This window comes from Phocoena sinus, chromosome 7 (genome assembly GCF_008692025.1).
Source record: "Phocoena sinus isolate mPhoSin1 chromosome 7, mPhoSin1.pri, whole genome shotgun sequence".
Classification (NCBI taxonomy): Eukaryota; Metazoa; Chordata; class Mammalia; order Artiodactyla; family Phocoenidae; genus Phocoena; species Phocoena sinus.
Window position 1 is genome coordinate 113,486,896 of NC_045769.1, and position 15,744 is coordinate 113,502,639.

At 43.8% G+C, this 15,744-nt stretch overlaps 1 protein-coding gene across 1 annotated transcript in view; it reads left to right on the forward strand.

Moving 5' to 3' along the window:
* Positions 1–1,411: 1,411 nt before the first annotated feature.
* The window catches only part of NIPA1 (NIPA magnesium transporter 1), a 41,760-nt gene continuing 27,427 nt past the window's right edge, over positions 1,412–15,744 (forward strand). Inside the window, exon 1 of the mRNA XM_032638074.1 lies at positions 1,412–1,589. Coding sequence (XP_032493965.1) covers positions 1,427–1,589 — 163 coding nt within the window. The 5' untranslated portion in view covers positions 1,412–1,426. The remainder of the gene's footprint in view (positions 1,590–15,744) is intronic.

The window sequence follows — 15,744 nt, forward strand, 5'->3', positions numbered from 1 at the left end:
TGGGTAACTGAAAACAAGGAAAGTGAAACCTTGCATAAAGGGGACTACTATATTTACATACAATGGAATATTACTGAACCATAAAAAGGAATGATGTTCTGACATACGCTACAATATGGATGAAGCTTGAAACATTATACTAAGTGACACGAGCCAGTCACAGAAGGACAAATATTGTGCAATTTCATTTATATGAAATATCTAGAATAGGCAAATTCATAGAGGCAGAAAGTAGGTTAGTGATTAGCAGAGAGTAGGGGGTAGGAAAAATGGGAGATACCTGCTTTATGGGTATAGAGTTTCTGTTTGGAGTGATGGAATAGTTTTGGAAATAGACAGTGGTGAGGGTTGCACAACACTGTTAATGTAATTAATGCCACTGAACTGTACATTTAAAAATGGCTAAAATGGCAAGTTTTGTTATATATATGCTACAACAAAAAGAGAATAAGCAAAGGGCTAGATTCATTCAGCATAAAAGTTTTCATACAAAAATAGTATTTGATTTTATATTGCTTCACAAACAGTGATGCATATAGGTATAGGTTGATATTCTTTAGTTTTTTCAAAATTTACGAAGATGTTCATCACGGCATCACTTATAATAGAAAAAAAAAACTGGGAGCAACCTAACATCCAACGACAGCTGAACAGTTAGACAAATTACGGTAATTAACTCTATGGGAAATTACACCGTCATTAAAATAATCATTATGTAGCAACGTAAAAACTGATTATGATATATTAAATAAAAAGGATATTTTGTATATTGTCATTGCAATTGTACTTTAGGTGGGAAAACAATAACTATTAGGCTAGGGCTGTGGGATTGAGTAATTTTAAAATATTGTCCCATGTTTTCTGTAATTTCGGTATATTTTATTAAAAATAAATCAGTAAATTGGACGGTGCGATCACGAGCTCACTGCCCCGGTGCGGAGACAGATGACTTCCTTTCCTTCAGCGGTCCCATTCGAGTTTCCACAGCTGACGTGTCTTGGTTTCAGGGCCCAGGGGCGGCTCTCTGCGGGCCCCCGAACAGCTTTGTGAGGGACCATTATCCCAGCGAACGCTGCGTCTTGCTAGCGCTCTTCCAGTCCTAAATATCGCATGGGACACCCACCAAAACCCATCTGTTTACCTGAGAGGCAAACTTAACTGGGGGCCCTGTATCTGCACCGCCAAGCCTGCAGCTCTGCCTCTGCGCCCACCCACCTGCCACCTCACCCCACTCCTCGCCGCCGCCGCCTCTCCTAACGCGCTCCTCCCCCTCCTCCCCCCTCTCCCCCCTTCCCGGAGCCCGGGCTCCACCCGCCCCTGCAGAACCCCGGTCCCCCGCACCCCAGTGGCTCTGGGCCGCTGAGCCGGCCCCCGCCTCCAGGCCCGGCGGGCGAGCGCGCAGGCGCGGAGGGCGGGCGCCGGCGGAATGGGGACTGCAGCGGCTGCAGCGGCGGCGGCCGGGGAGGGGGCGCGCAGCCCGAGCCCCGCCGCCGTGTCGCTCGGCCTGGGCGTGGCCGTGGTGTCGAGCCTGGTGAACGGGTCCACGTTCGTGCTGCAGAAGAAGGGCATCGTGCGCGCCAAGCGGCGAGGTAGGGCGGGCAGCGGCCCTGCTCGGGGTGGGGGCGGAGGCGTGGAGGGTGCAGCCGCCGGCCGTGGGGAGGGGAGCAGCCGCGGGGTGGGGTGTTCCGGTCGTCGCCGGAGTGGGGTCCGGAGACGGGGCGGGGCACCTCGGAGGGCCAGCTGCGCGGGCGCGAGGCCCCTAGACCACCCGCAGCGCAGGCGCGGACGCGGTCCTGTGCGCCAGAAGCACCGCCACCGCGGCCGAGCCTAGTCCTCCAGCAGCTCCGGAGGCGGCCGGTGCGCCCTGAGCGGTGGTAGTTGTGTCGCCGCCACGGTTTTTCTCCCTTCCCAGCGCTGGCGAAGCCTTCTTCAGTTTTATAAGGTTTCTCCCGCTGACTTCTTTCCTCCCTCCCAGACCCAATCGCTTTGCAGCCGTGCATCCCACCGACCTGCCCTCTGGTTGGCGCCCAGGCGTCCCTGTCACCCGCACCCACCGGCTGCTAGGGAAAGCTTCCTGTTTGCAGTATCCCCCGAATGGTCGGAGCCCAGTGCCTGCTCAGAAGGAGCGACGGGCCTCCCGCCTTTGCTGTGACTCCGGCCTGGGGTGCACTTGGAGGGCAGGACCTGCTGACTTCTCGCCCTGCATTGGCCACACCAGTGCAGAAGTAAGAGCTGTGTGCTAGGCAGGCCGGGGTGGGACCTGCGGGCCAAGGAGGCGCTCGCTCTCAGGGTCGAGCGAGAATTCTGACCTTTCCTGTGGCTTCTGTTCCTGGGGTTCTTATGACTACAAGTGATCTTCGGTGTGAAGAACACTCAAGGAAGATTAAAACCACCGAAAATGGGCCAACTGAGTATTCCCTGGGTGGATAAGCCACCAAACACCACTGCTTATCAATGTGGAAAGTGTTAAGATGTAGCAGAGTTCTTTGCCAGTGTTCTGTAATAAGAGAGGCCTGAGACAGTTTACTGAACGCAAGATGTAGCATGCTTTGAAACTGAAAATGAACGTGTCCAGAAGGACTGAGAGAATCTTGTGGTCGTTCTACAAGAATAGTGTTAGGGCTTCCCTGGTGGCGCAATGGTTGAGTAGTCTGCCTGCCGACGCAGGGACACGGGTTCGTGCCCCATTCCGGGAAGATCCCACATGCCGCCGAGCGGCTGGGCCCGTGAGCCATGGCCACTGAGCCTGCGTGTCCGGGGCCTGTGCTGCACAATGGGAGAGGCCACAACAGTGAGAGAGGCCCGCGTACCGCAAAAAAAAAAAAAAAAAAAAAAGGAAACCGCCAGGTCATGGGTTTAAGATAAGTAAACTTATTTAATAGTTCAGATTCTGTAATGCAAGTGAAACTCTCTTGAGTGCCCTGGATGATCAGCCAGGAGTGAACTGAGGAAAGAGATAAAGGGGCCTACAATATTGAGTGAAAATATAAAATCATAGATATTTGTTAAAGAATTCAACTTCGAAGTGAAAACATTGCAGTCTGTACATAAAATCTAAATAAAACCAAACGTGGTTTCCCTAGGATGCAGATGTATCTCTAAGGTAACAAATGGACATCTGGCAGTAGCGCACTTTTCAGGGAGCACATGTCAGTTTGAGGGGCTCCAGGGGTGGGTGGCATGTTCGTCATGATTCAAAAATAAACAGCACACGTGACCTTGATAGGATAGGTACATGATCTCCAAAACCTATGACCCCAGTCTAACCATGAGAAAAACAGCACACAAACCTGAATTCAGGAACAGCCTACAAAATACCTGACCAGTCCTCCTGTCAAGGTCGTAAAGTCTGACAGACTGTCGTAGCCAGGAGGAGCCTGAGGACATATGGCCATAAGACATTAGGTAAAAATCTAAGGAAACCTGAATATAGACTTCAGTTACCAGAAAACAATAATTATTGAGTAAAACTAAATATGTTATTTCAGCTCAGCTTATGTGTTCAAGGGAATTAGTGACTAAGAAAATAAAAAGCACAGCAACCTGAAAAAAAATACATTATTCATGCTTTTATTTATACCTGCATACTATGTCCTTAAATAAATGAGTGAAAACGTGATATTTGCTGATTTCATACTTCTCCAGTTACTACCCACCACTACTAATTCAAGCTACCTGGCTTGCTCATAATGGTGGAAGACAGACATACAGTCTTGTTTTGATAAATTTAGTTTTGATTTGTTCAACAGATATTCACGAAACTCTTATTATGTGCCAGGCACTGCTGTAGGTATTGAGGATGCATAGTTTTAGCATCTACTCCCCCTGAAACCTTTTTCTACCTCTGCTAATAAGCAGCATAGTTGGCCGTTGTGAAATGACTGAAATGGGGGAGATCGGAGGAAAGAGGGGGTGGCTAAAAACTGGGGAGTCAAGTTCTTGTGCTCAGGGAGACCTGATGGTCTTACACTGTAAAAAGCTGTCTCACTGAAAGTTTCAGCTTTATTGCACTGCCGTGCACCAGCATTTCTTTCAAGTCTCAGCTTCAGGAGAGCCAAGTTCTGGTCACAGCCCTTCCTTTGTGGGGGAGGAGTTGGGGTGCAGCTTTCTCTGTTACCAGCTTTCACTCTTGAAAGGACCTTCCCAATTAATGGAATATCATTCATGGAATGGAATGGATAGGCTAGGAGCACCATCCACAGCACAGGCTCAAGGTGAACTGCCTCACTCCTGGTGTGGCTTTGAAAGACCCTGAAGATGGTAAGAGGGCAGGGGACACCTGGGGCCACAGGTCATTGATAGTATGTTTAGTGTTAGAGCCCACTTGAAGCAGAGCTTAGAAGAGAGAAACAAGGTGACCATCAAGTCTGAAGATAATTTGTTGAAAGCCAGTTGCAACATTAGAATTCTGTGCTGGTGAATAGGTGAGGATGTCCTGGGAGCCTCTTAACTGGGGGGGATGATGTCCTGCCCTCAGACAGACATTGTGGAGACAGCCTCAGGAAAGTCATAGAATTGCATAGATGAGTGACTCTATGTAGAATGTCCTAGGCCAGGAAGAACCACGATCTTTTTAAAATCCCTTTCATCAAAACTGGGAGATACCACCTAACACACATTAGGATGGCTATTGTTTAAAAAAAAAAAAAAGAAAATAACAAGCATTGGTGAGGATGTTGAGAAATTGGAACCCTTGTGCACTGTTGGTGGGAATGTAAAATGGTGCAGCTGCTATGAAAAACAGTAGGAAGGGTCTTCAAAAAATTAAATGTAGAATTACCATATGACCCAGCAATTCCACTTCTGAGTATGTATATCCAGAAGAAATGAAAGCAGGGACTTGAACAGATATTGGCACACCCATGTTCATAGCAGCATTATTCACAGTAGAGAAAATGTGGAACAAATTGTGGTATATACGTTCAAAGGAATATTACTTAGTCTTAAAAAGGAAGGAAATTCTGACACATGCTACAACATGGATGAGCCTTGAGGACATTATGCTAAGTGAAATAAACCAGTCACAAAAGGACAAAGCTTGTATGATTCCACTCATATGAGGTACCTAGAATAGTCAAATTCACAGAGACAGAAAGTAGAATGGTGTTGCAGGGGGCTGTGAGGAGGGGGGATGGGAAGTTAGTGTTTAGTGGGCACAGAGTGTCTGTTTTGGAGGATGGGTTAGTTCTGGAGATGGATGGTGGTGATGATTGCACAACAAGGTGAATGTACTTAATGCCATGGAACTGTACACTTAAAAATGGTTAAAATGCTAAATATTATGATATATATTTTAACACCATAGAAAAAGTCCTTTTCAGATTTCATAGTCTCCTTCCTGAGAGGGGTACAGCCTATTGGTGTAGTCACATTGTTAAGATGCTCGGAAGGTGAGTGAGTTGTCTTGTAAGAGTGGAAACTGGGATCCAAGCATCCCACCTGCTAGTCTCAAGCCTTCTGTACTGATTTTGAAGGGCATGTGCTCTCTGGTCATGGAATGTACATGTTTTCTCCTTGCCTCTCTTGCCATTCCCAGGCACACACCTAGGTGCATGTACCCCCAAACCCAGAGCTGAGGCACACACATGTTATCTTCACCCCTGCAGCCCTTTGACTCTGTGGTTAGTTCCTCCAGCTTCTGTAAACCCTCCAGACCCTGACAGATGGGGTCAGCTTCCTCTCCTGCCGTGTGTCTTCTTGGTGCCTGTCTTCAGCCCCTTCCTGCCCCTGAAACCTGTGGTATGATGGCTTGTTCACTGGTCTGTGCTCCGCCTGGATCCTGGCTCTTCAAGGCAGGGCACATGTCCTGTCCACTGGGAGGCATATGGTGGACACTCAGTAATGCTATCTAATTGGCCATGAGTAACCCTGGAGTAAAGAGGGTAAAACCAAACCTCGTATTTTATTTCTGAGCTTTCTTCAAATTATTCAGAGCTGGCCTCATTTACCTGTGTCCTCTACTAAGTAACAGAATCCAGAGTTACTGCTAGATCTGAAAATCTGTAACCCTGATATCTATCTAGCTCCAAGGGGAGATCGTTGATAAGGAACACAGTGAGAATAGGGTGAGTGTTAAGAGCATTTGAATGGCTCCACAGCCTGTACATATCTGGTTTACTTGATAGTATTTCCATGAGAAGAGAAGATAAAGAAGGCTGCTACTTACAGAAGACTTATGATGTCCCTGACTCATGCATCTGTCATGTTCCATGGGCTGATTGGACTCAGATGGGCCCCGCTTCCTTGGGGTCTCCAGTGGGTTGCGGTCAGATGGTGGCTGGGGCTAGAGTCATCTGAGATGACTTCTTCATCACTTGTCTAGGATAGCTGAGACAGCAAGATGGTTCCTGAGCTGCCTCCCCCCACCACCTCTTTTCATCCCTCCATATACTCTCTTCACACGTGGCTACCGTGGGCTTCCTTACACCATAGTGGTCTCAGGGAAGTCAGACCCCTTACATGGTGGATAGCTTCCCATAGACCAAACCTTCCAAAGACTAAGGTGAGCACCGAATGGATCCCTGTGCCCTAGCCTTGGAGGTCTGGCAATACCACTTCTGCCACATTCCGTTGGTGTACTCAGGGCCAACCAGGTCAACTGTGGGAGGGGATGGCATAGGGACATGGATCCCAGGAGGTGTGATACAGGAGAGGAAGTTGAGGCATGCACCTGATACAGGACTGGTTGCACTAGGTTTTGAACCCAGCTTGGGCTGACTTTGAAGGTGGTTTTTCTCTGCTGCTCCCAGTGGGAAAGGTGGGGGGGAAGATACATAAATTCACCTATAGATAAGACTTTTCTAATGAGGGGCTTCACAGTCTATGTGGAAAAAGCTGGTACTCCGATACTGTTTTATTATAAATAAGTATAATAATACCCCAAACATTAAGTATAAATAATACCCCGAAACTAAGGCAAATAAGAATTTCTTATCATTTTCATGTGACAAATGTGGGAATAGATCACTAATATAAATTCCTACATGAAATACCTTTGGTGTTGATGAATTTCTGTTGGACAGAGTATATTTTTTCTTCAAAAATATTTATACATAAATAGTATAAACTATAATGTAATTTATATTTCCAGCCCTTTAAGTCCTTAATGAGTAACCAACCAGGCCTTTTTAAAAAATTTTTTTTTTGCGGTACACGGGCCTCTCACTGTTGTGGCCTCTCCCGTGGCGGAGCACAGGCTCCGGACGCGCAGGCTCAGCGGCCATGGCTCACGGGCCCAGCCGCTCGGCGGCATGTGGGATCTTCCCAGACCGGGGCACGAACCCGTGTCCCCTGCATCGGCAGGCGGACTCTCAACCACTGCGCCACCAGGGAAGCCCCAGTCCTTTTTTTGTAAAAAAAATGTAGCCATGAGCGGCTTAAAAAGACCACTTTTCAAGAAGAATATGCTCAATCCCACACTCCCTAACCCCACACTCCCTAATGTTTCCGGGCCAGGAACCTGTGACAGTAAACTGACCCCTTTTAGATATTGCCTGGATCAGCCAGGGAGGGTGGGCAGGCAGAGGGTTTACCTTGCATGTTCATGCCCAGTCAGAGCTCTTTGGTATGATATGATTACTCAGCAGAGTATATCATGAATTCACAGAACCTGGGCATAGTCATGCTTTTAAAAGAGCATCTTCTTCTTGGTTATAGAAATATGGTCATTGTTTAAAATCTGGGAAGTACATACAATTACGAATAGGAAAATAAAAAGCATTCATCTCCTCACCTTCAGGTTACCACTGTTACAATTAGGGTGTATTTCTTCCTAGTCACATTCAATACTTATATTTCAAAATTGAATTTTAATGAATAAATCCTGTGTGCAAAAAATATATAACACATATGTAGGGTATAGAGAATAATAAAATAAATATCAAGGGTTTTTTTGTTTTGTTTATTTATTTATTTATGGCTGTGTTGGGTCTTCGTTTCTGTGCAAGGGCTTTCTCTAGTTGTGGCAAGCGGGGGCCACTCTTCATCGCGGTGCGCGGGCTTCTCACTATCGCGGCCTCTCTTGTTGCGGAGCACAGGCTCCAGACGTGCAGGCTCAGTAATTGTGGCTCACGGGTCCAGTTGCTCCACGGCATGTGGGATCCTCCCAGACCAGGGCTCGAACCTGTGTCCCCTGCATCGGCAGGCAGATTCTCAACCACTGCGCCACCAGGGAAGCCCCAAAATAGAGTTCTAAAAGTGGTGATGTTTCAATAAACTGTGTGTATGTGTGTATAGTACATATATATAGTACATGTATGGTATACACGTACATATATATAGTACGTGTATAGTATAGTACGTGTGTGTATAGGAGTCATGACTGAGGGCTCATATTCTTAGATTGTTCTGTTCACATCAACAGAGCCTGACAGTACAGGTATAAATGCCTGACATCTACCTGTCGTGGAAACAGGAATTGGCCACTTTGGCTTCTCTGTAGTCAGAGTGAGTGGGGGCAGCCCTGGTTTTCAGAGAAAGGGAGAGGGAAAATGCTGCAGTAAAGTGAGGAGGAAGAGAACACTTTTCAAGGGCAGACACCATGCCTTGGGAGTCTTTATAAGTCTTTGTATTCACCAAGGAACGTGATGCTTCCGGTAAACATTTGATAGAGAGCTTCCCTGGAGGGAGTATGTGTTAATATATACTGGACTTATTCCCTGTGAAACATCGAATGTCATTTCCACATAGAAACTGTGAGAAACTGTCACAATGGTTATTGCATTATGGTCAGCATTGTGTGGGCTAACCTAGAAGTTTAGTTATTGTTTATAAACTATTTTTTCTTTTTAAATCTTGGAGTATAATTACATATAGTCAGCTGCATAGATCTTAAGGGTCAGTTTGGTGAGGTGTTTTTTTTTTTTTACAAGAATGATTTTTTTTTAATATTTATTCTTTTTTATTTATTTATTGTATTATTTATTTTATTTTTGGCTGCGTCGGGTCTTAGTTGCCGCACGCTAGATCTTCGTTGCGGTGTGTGGGCTTCTCTTTAGTTGGGGCGTGAGGGTTTTCTCTCTCTAGTTATGGCACACACGCTCCAGAGCACGTGGGCTCTGTAGTTTGCGTCACGCATGCTCTCCAGTTGAGGTGCGCTGGCTCAATAGCTGTGGCACGAGGGCTTAATTGCCCTGCGGCATGTGGGATCTTAGTTCCCTGACCAGGGATTGAACCCACGTCCGTGGCCTTGGGAGGTAGATTCTTTACCACTGGACCACTGGGAAAGTCCCAGTTTGGTGAGTTTTGACAAATAAATATACCTGTGTAACCAACACCTCGGTGAAGAAATTGATTATTGCTGTCATCCTAGAAAGGTCTCTCGTGTTCTTTTTCATTCTGTCCTCCCTACACCAGAGGGTCTGCTCTCCTAGTATCCATCTGCATAGATTGAATTAGTTTTGCCTGTTCTTGAACTTCATATAAATGGAATCATACAGTATGTATGCTCTTATGTCTACTCCTCTTTCTTTCTTTCATCATGGTTTGAATATTCATCATGATATATGTATCAGCCGTACTTATATTGCTAAGTAGTGTTCCATTGTTTGAATATACCACAATTTGCTTATCTATTCTGAAAATTTGGTTGTTTCCAAGTTTTTGGTTTTTGAGGAAAGCTGCAATGACAATTCTTACATAATTCTTTTTTGACTTAAAGTCTTCTTATCTTTGGGGTAAATACCTTGGAGCATTGCTGGATCATGCAGTGCTGGATCATGCAGTAGGTATATAATTAAATTTTAAGAAACTGCTGAACACTTTCTAACTACAGGTGTACCATTTTACCCTCCCATCAGTAATGAATGAGAGTTCCAGGTGCTCCACATTCTCTCCAACATTTGGTGTTGTCATCTGTTTAATTTTAGCCATTCTGGTGAGTGTACAGTGGTATCTCATTGTGATTTTAATTTACATTCCCCTGATACCTAATGATATTGAGCATCTTTTGATGAGTTTATTGGCCATTTGTATACACTCTTTTTGAGGTGTCTTTTCAAGACTTTTGCCTGTGTTTTAATGGATTATATCTTTTTATTATTGATAGTGTGCATTATATGTAACATGTATGTATAATCTGGTTACAAGTCCTTTGGCAGATTTAGGAATTGCAGATATTTTTTCTGAGGCTTGTCTTTTCATTTTCTTAATGTTTCCTCTTTAAGAGCAGAAATGTTTAATTTTGATGAAGTCTAACATCATTTTTTTCCTTCTATGTGGTTAGTACTTTATGATTTCTGCCAAAATAAACTCTTTGTTTCTCCTCAGGTCACAATGGCATCCTCCTGTGTTTTCCTCTAGGAGTTTTATAGCTTTAGCTTTTACCTTTAGGTCTGTAAGCCATCTTGAGTTAATTTTTGTATATGAGTGAGGTATGAATCAAGGTTCAGTATTTTCCCTACTGGTATCCATTTGGTTCAGCATCACTTGTTGAGGAAATTTCCCTACTGAATTATACTGTTGCTTTAGTCCATGATCTGACTGTACATGTGTGAGTCTATTTCTGAACTCTATTCTGTTTTATTGTATCTGTCTATCCTTACGCCAGTCTGTATTGATGATGTAGTTTTAAATCTTTTTTAAAAATCTAATTTTTAAATCTTAAAATCAGATAGTATAAGTCATACAGTTTTGTTCTTCTTTTTCAAGATTGCCCAACTATTTCTTTAGGAAAATAAGTTCTGCATATCTAATAGCCAACATACAAAAGAACTTCAAGTACTAAATCCATTCATAAATTGGTGAATACTAAGTGCTCAAATTGAGTCTAATTAATGCCCTCATCTACCTGTGGTGGCGTCAGGAAAGAAATTTTCTTGATAGTCCTTTTTTAAGAACTCTGTAAAAACTATGTAGCATCTTTTTACACATTTTTTAAAGTTAAGGCAGTAATTAATTCATAAAGGACTTAGTGATCCACTCTTGCTTTGCTGATAGGAGCAACTCTGTTGTTGCTGTACAGAGCACACACGAGTGGAAGCAGTTTTGCTGTGGTATAATCAGCAAGTAAATAAACTAGATGACTGCCTGTATTTTTGTGCTAGAAAGTCATATTTTAAGGACGTGTCTGATACACATTTAAACCTAAATGGAAGGTTTTAAAAGCCACGAGTCCATGGTTGAACAACATCAATGCCAATTGATATTATCATCCTGACAAGTCTCTTTTGTATTTGCACAACACTTCTTTGTCTTGTAGTTCAGCTGTTATAAATAACCGTTCAACTCTCATCCAAGGTTTCCAGTATGAGGGGGAAAAAAATTCTAGACTTTAGGTATTGCTACCTTTGCAACCCACACCTAGGAGTGGAGGGGAGGAGGCATGAGTATAGTCAAATAAACAAACAGAAAACCAGTGTTCTACAATTCTGAGGTTCCTTGTTCTTGCTAAGGCCAGAGAACTTGAAAAGTCCCAGGCATCAGCTGGGAAGAGGATGAGCATGGCTATAGGCTTGAACAGGTGCCTCCTGAGGGTGTCAGGTGAGTAACTTTAGGATTTTTAGGGACAGTGATGAAGGTGAAACTGTGAAGAAACCAAGTCATTTTAGGACATAAGAAAATAATATCTATGACAGGGCCAATGGCTAACATGGAATGCAGGTTCCTAGGAATTCCTGGCTGCAGGAGGATGGAACCTGGGGCAGCCAGCTCAGTGAGGATGCTAGGCACAGGTGGATGGGCAAGAAGAGCCATAGGCTACTTCCGTGGGCACTGGGGATATTGCTGAGCTGGAGCCCTTGGGGGCCATGGAGAGCAGTATCACTTTGATCTACAGTTAGGGGTGTGGGGCAAGTATCCCGACAGAAAATCTTAACTTACTTAATGTCCATGGAAGCAGAAAAATTTTGCCTAATATTGGCTTAAAAGGTGAGGGTGATCGCAATACCTTTGGATTTCAGCAAACACAAGCTCCTCCTGGGGAGTATGAGTGGGAGGACCCTAAACACTTGGAACTAACCTGTACCCTTTGACTAAAGGGAGACCAAAGGCTTGTTATTTCTCTAGCCCTGCCTACGTGGTATCCCAGGTTCTTCCCCATTTTAGTGACAGTCCATTTCAGACTGTCAAAAGCATGTGCTGTGTGGTAGTTAATGGTGTGGGGAAAACTATAGCAGTGAAAGAGGAGAGCCTCAGTGGGTCCCATTGTGCTGGCATCCTTGGATAAGCTTTCACTGCCCGAGTGTTGCCCACATTCTAGCTGCTGCTGTAGCAGTGATCCCATGACTGCGTAAGCACTCACGACAAAACTGTATTCATCACAGTAAAAGGAATTGGCCTTTCCCTGCCCCCAGCATAGACCCCCAACAGAAAAGATTGTGACTGATTCCTTGATCTCAGAGTCCCTAAAATCTTTTGAATATTATATATAGAATTTTGAAAAGCTGTTGAGTAAATTATTGTGTGCATCTGCTATAAAAACAAGCTTCAAGATCTAGAATGAAATGTGTTCACAGTTACTTTAAATAATAAGCAATAATATTTACTTACACACAAAAGAGAGCAGGAGTGGCCATGCTAGTATGAAACAGAACAGATTTTAAGGCAAAAATTGTTACTGTAGTCAAAGAAGGACATTTTTTTTTGGCTGCATTGTGTCTTCTTTGCTGCGCGCGGGCTTTCTTTAGTTGTGGAGAGCGGGGGCCCCTCCTCGTTGCGGTGCACGGGCTTCTCATTGCTGTGGCTTCTCTTGTTGTGGAATACGGGCTCTAGGCATGCGGGCTTCAGTAGTTGTGGCTCGTGGGCTCTAGATCGCAAGCTCAGTAGTTGTGGCACATGGGCTTAGTTGCTCCACAGCATGTGGGATCTTCCCGGACCAGGGCTCGAACCCATGTCCCCTGCATTGGCAGGCAGATTCTCAACCACTGCGCCACCAAGGAAGCCCAAGAAGGACATTTTATAACAATGAAAAGGTCTACTATAAGTTTATACTTGATTTCCTTTGTTTTCTAAGCTTCTTTAGGATATAAAATAACAAAGTTAACATTACCTTTATTATAAGTTACAACAATATATTGTTGGGTTTGTAACATAAAAAATGTGGGCTTCCCTGGTGGCGCAGTGGTTGAGAGTCCGCCTGCCGATGCAGGGGACACGGGTTCGTGCCCCGGAGTGGGAGGATCCCGCATGCCGCGGAGCGGCTGGGCCCGTGAGCCATGGCCACTGAGCCTGCGCGTCCGGAGCCTGTAGCTCCGCAACGGGAGAGGCCACAACAGTGAGAGGCCCGCGTACCGCAAAAAAAAAAAAAAAAAAAAAAAAAAATGTAACATATATAACAATAATTAAATAAAGACCACTGATCTGTTCTTTGTATCTATAAATTTGGTTTTGTTGAAAATTTTTTTAATTGAAATATAGTTGATTTGCAATATTAGTTTCAGGTGTTCAGCAAAGTGATTCAGTTATTTATATGTGTTTTTTCAGATTATTTTCCATTATAGGTTATTACAGGATATTGAATATTGTTCTCTGTGTTATGCAGCAGATTCTTGTTGCTTTTCTATTTTATATATAGTAATGTGTATCTGTTAACCCCATACTCCTTATTTATCTGCCCCTCCCTTTCCCCTTTGGTAACCATAATTTTGTTTTCTGTGTCTGTGAGTCTTTTTCTGTTTTGTATATAGATTCATTTGCATTATTTTTAGAGTCCACATGTAAGTGTTATCATATAATGTTTGTCTTTGACTTAACTTCACTTAGTATGATATTCTCTAGGTCTATCTACATTGTTACAAATGGCAATATTTCATTCTTTTTAATGGCTGAGTAATGTTCCATTTTGTGTGTGTGTGTATACACACACACACGCACACACCCCATATCTTCTTTATCTGTTCATCTGTTGATAGACACTTAGGTTGCTTCCGTGTCTTGGTTATTGTAAATCATGCTGCTGTGAATATCAGGCTGCATGTATCTTTTCAGATTAGAGTTTTCATCTTTTCCTAATATATAACCAAGAGTGGGATTGCTGGATCATATGATAGCTCTATTTTTAGTTCTTTAAGGAACCTCCATACTGTTTTCCATAGTGGCTGCACCAATTTATATCCCTACCAACAGTGTAGGAGAGTTCCCTTTTCTCCACGCCCTCTCCAGTATTTATTATTTGTATACTTTTTGATGATAGCCATTCTGACGGGTGTGAGGCGATACCTCATTGTGGTTTTGATTTGCGTTTCTCTAATAATTAGCAATGTTGAGCATCTTTTCAGGTGTCTGTTGGCCACCTTTATGTCTTCTTTGGAGAAATGTCTATTTAGATCTTCTGCCCATTTTTTGATTGGGTTGTTTGTTTTTTTGATATTGAGTTGCATAAGCTGTTTGTATATTTTGGAAATTAAGCCCTTGTTGGTTGTGTCATTTGCAAATATTTTCTCCCATTCCGTAGGTTGTCTTTTTGTTTCTTTGATGGTTTCCTTTGCTGTGCAAAAGTTTTTAAGTTTGATTAGATACCATTTGTTTATTTTTTGCTTTTATTTCTTTTGCCTTGGGAGTCTAAGAAAATATTGCTATGATTTATGTCAGAGAATGTTTTGCCTATGTTCTCTTTTAGGAGTTTTATGGTGTCATGTCTTATATTTAGGTCTTTATGTCATTTTGAGTTTATGTTTGAACATGGTGTGAGGGAGTGTTTTAATTTCATTGATTTACGTGACGCTGTCCAGCTTTCCCAACACCACTTGTTGAAGAGAATGTCTTCTCCATTGTATATTCTTGCCTCCTTTGTTGAAGATTAATTGACCATAGGTATATAGGTTTATTTCTGGGCTGTCTATCTTGTTCCATTGATCTGTCTGTTTTTGTGCCAGTACCATGCTGTCTTAATTACTGTAGCTTTATAGTATTGTCTGAAGTCTGGGAGGATTATGCCTCCAGCTTAGTTCTTTTTCATCAGGATTGCTTTGACAATTCTGTGTCTTTTTTTTTTTTCAGATTCCACATGTAAGTAAAAGACATGCTCTAAAATAGCCACAGTGTGATTTAGCACATTTGGGAAATTGAACAAGGATTCTATACTAATAGTTGATCATTGTTCTGCAGTGTTCACTGCAGGGCATTCTTCAGCTCAGCTCTACTTTCTGATATGTAGGACATCATGGGCCACATTTGTATCAGACACACTCAGAGGGACACGGGACAGGAGCCACAGCCAGTGTCAGGCCCTCTCTGTTGGAGCCTGGTAGCAGAGGCAGAGCATGGTTTAGGGGCCCAGAGGCAGAACTGCAGCAGACGGTGTCACAGCCGCCCAGCCTTACAAGCCTCATGCCCTCCAGTATAAAGTCATAGAGGCAGGACTCCCAGGCCCTGAAAGAGCTGTTCTTATTCTCAGAGGTATTGCACCAGGGGAGCCCAACCTCCAGTCAGATGCCATTAGCCCATCAGAGGTCATTTTTACCTTAAGTGCTGTCCCCTGGCCACATGGCTGTCAGCTTTATAGTCGCATTCTCATGCAGAAAGTGAAGGGGTTTTGTTACTCAATTATCTACGACAATCCATATTGAAGTTTTGCCAGTTGCCCCAATGTTGTCCTTTATAGCAGCCTTTTCTTCCCATCTAACATCATGGGTTTAGTCACATCTCTTTAGTTTCCTGTCATTTGCAACAGTACCTTTGTCTTTCATGACCTTGCCGATTTTGAAGCGTACAGGCCAGCTGGTATGTGGACCATTTCACAATTTCCTCATGATTAGATTCAGGTGATGCAGTCTGGCAGGAGTACTGCAGATGTGATGTTGTGCCTTT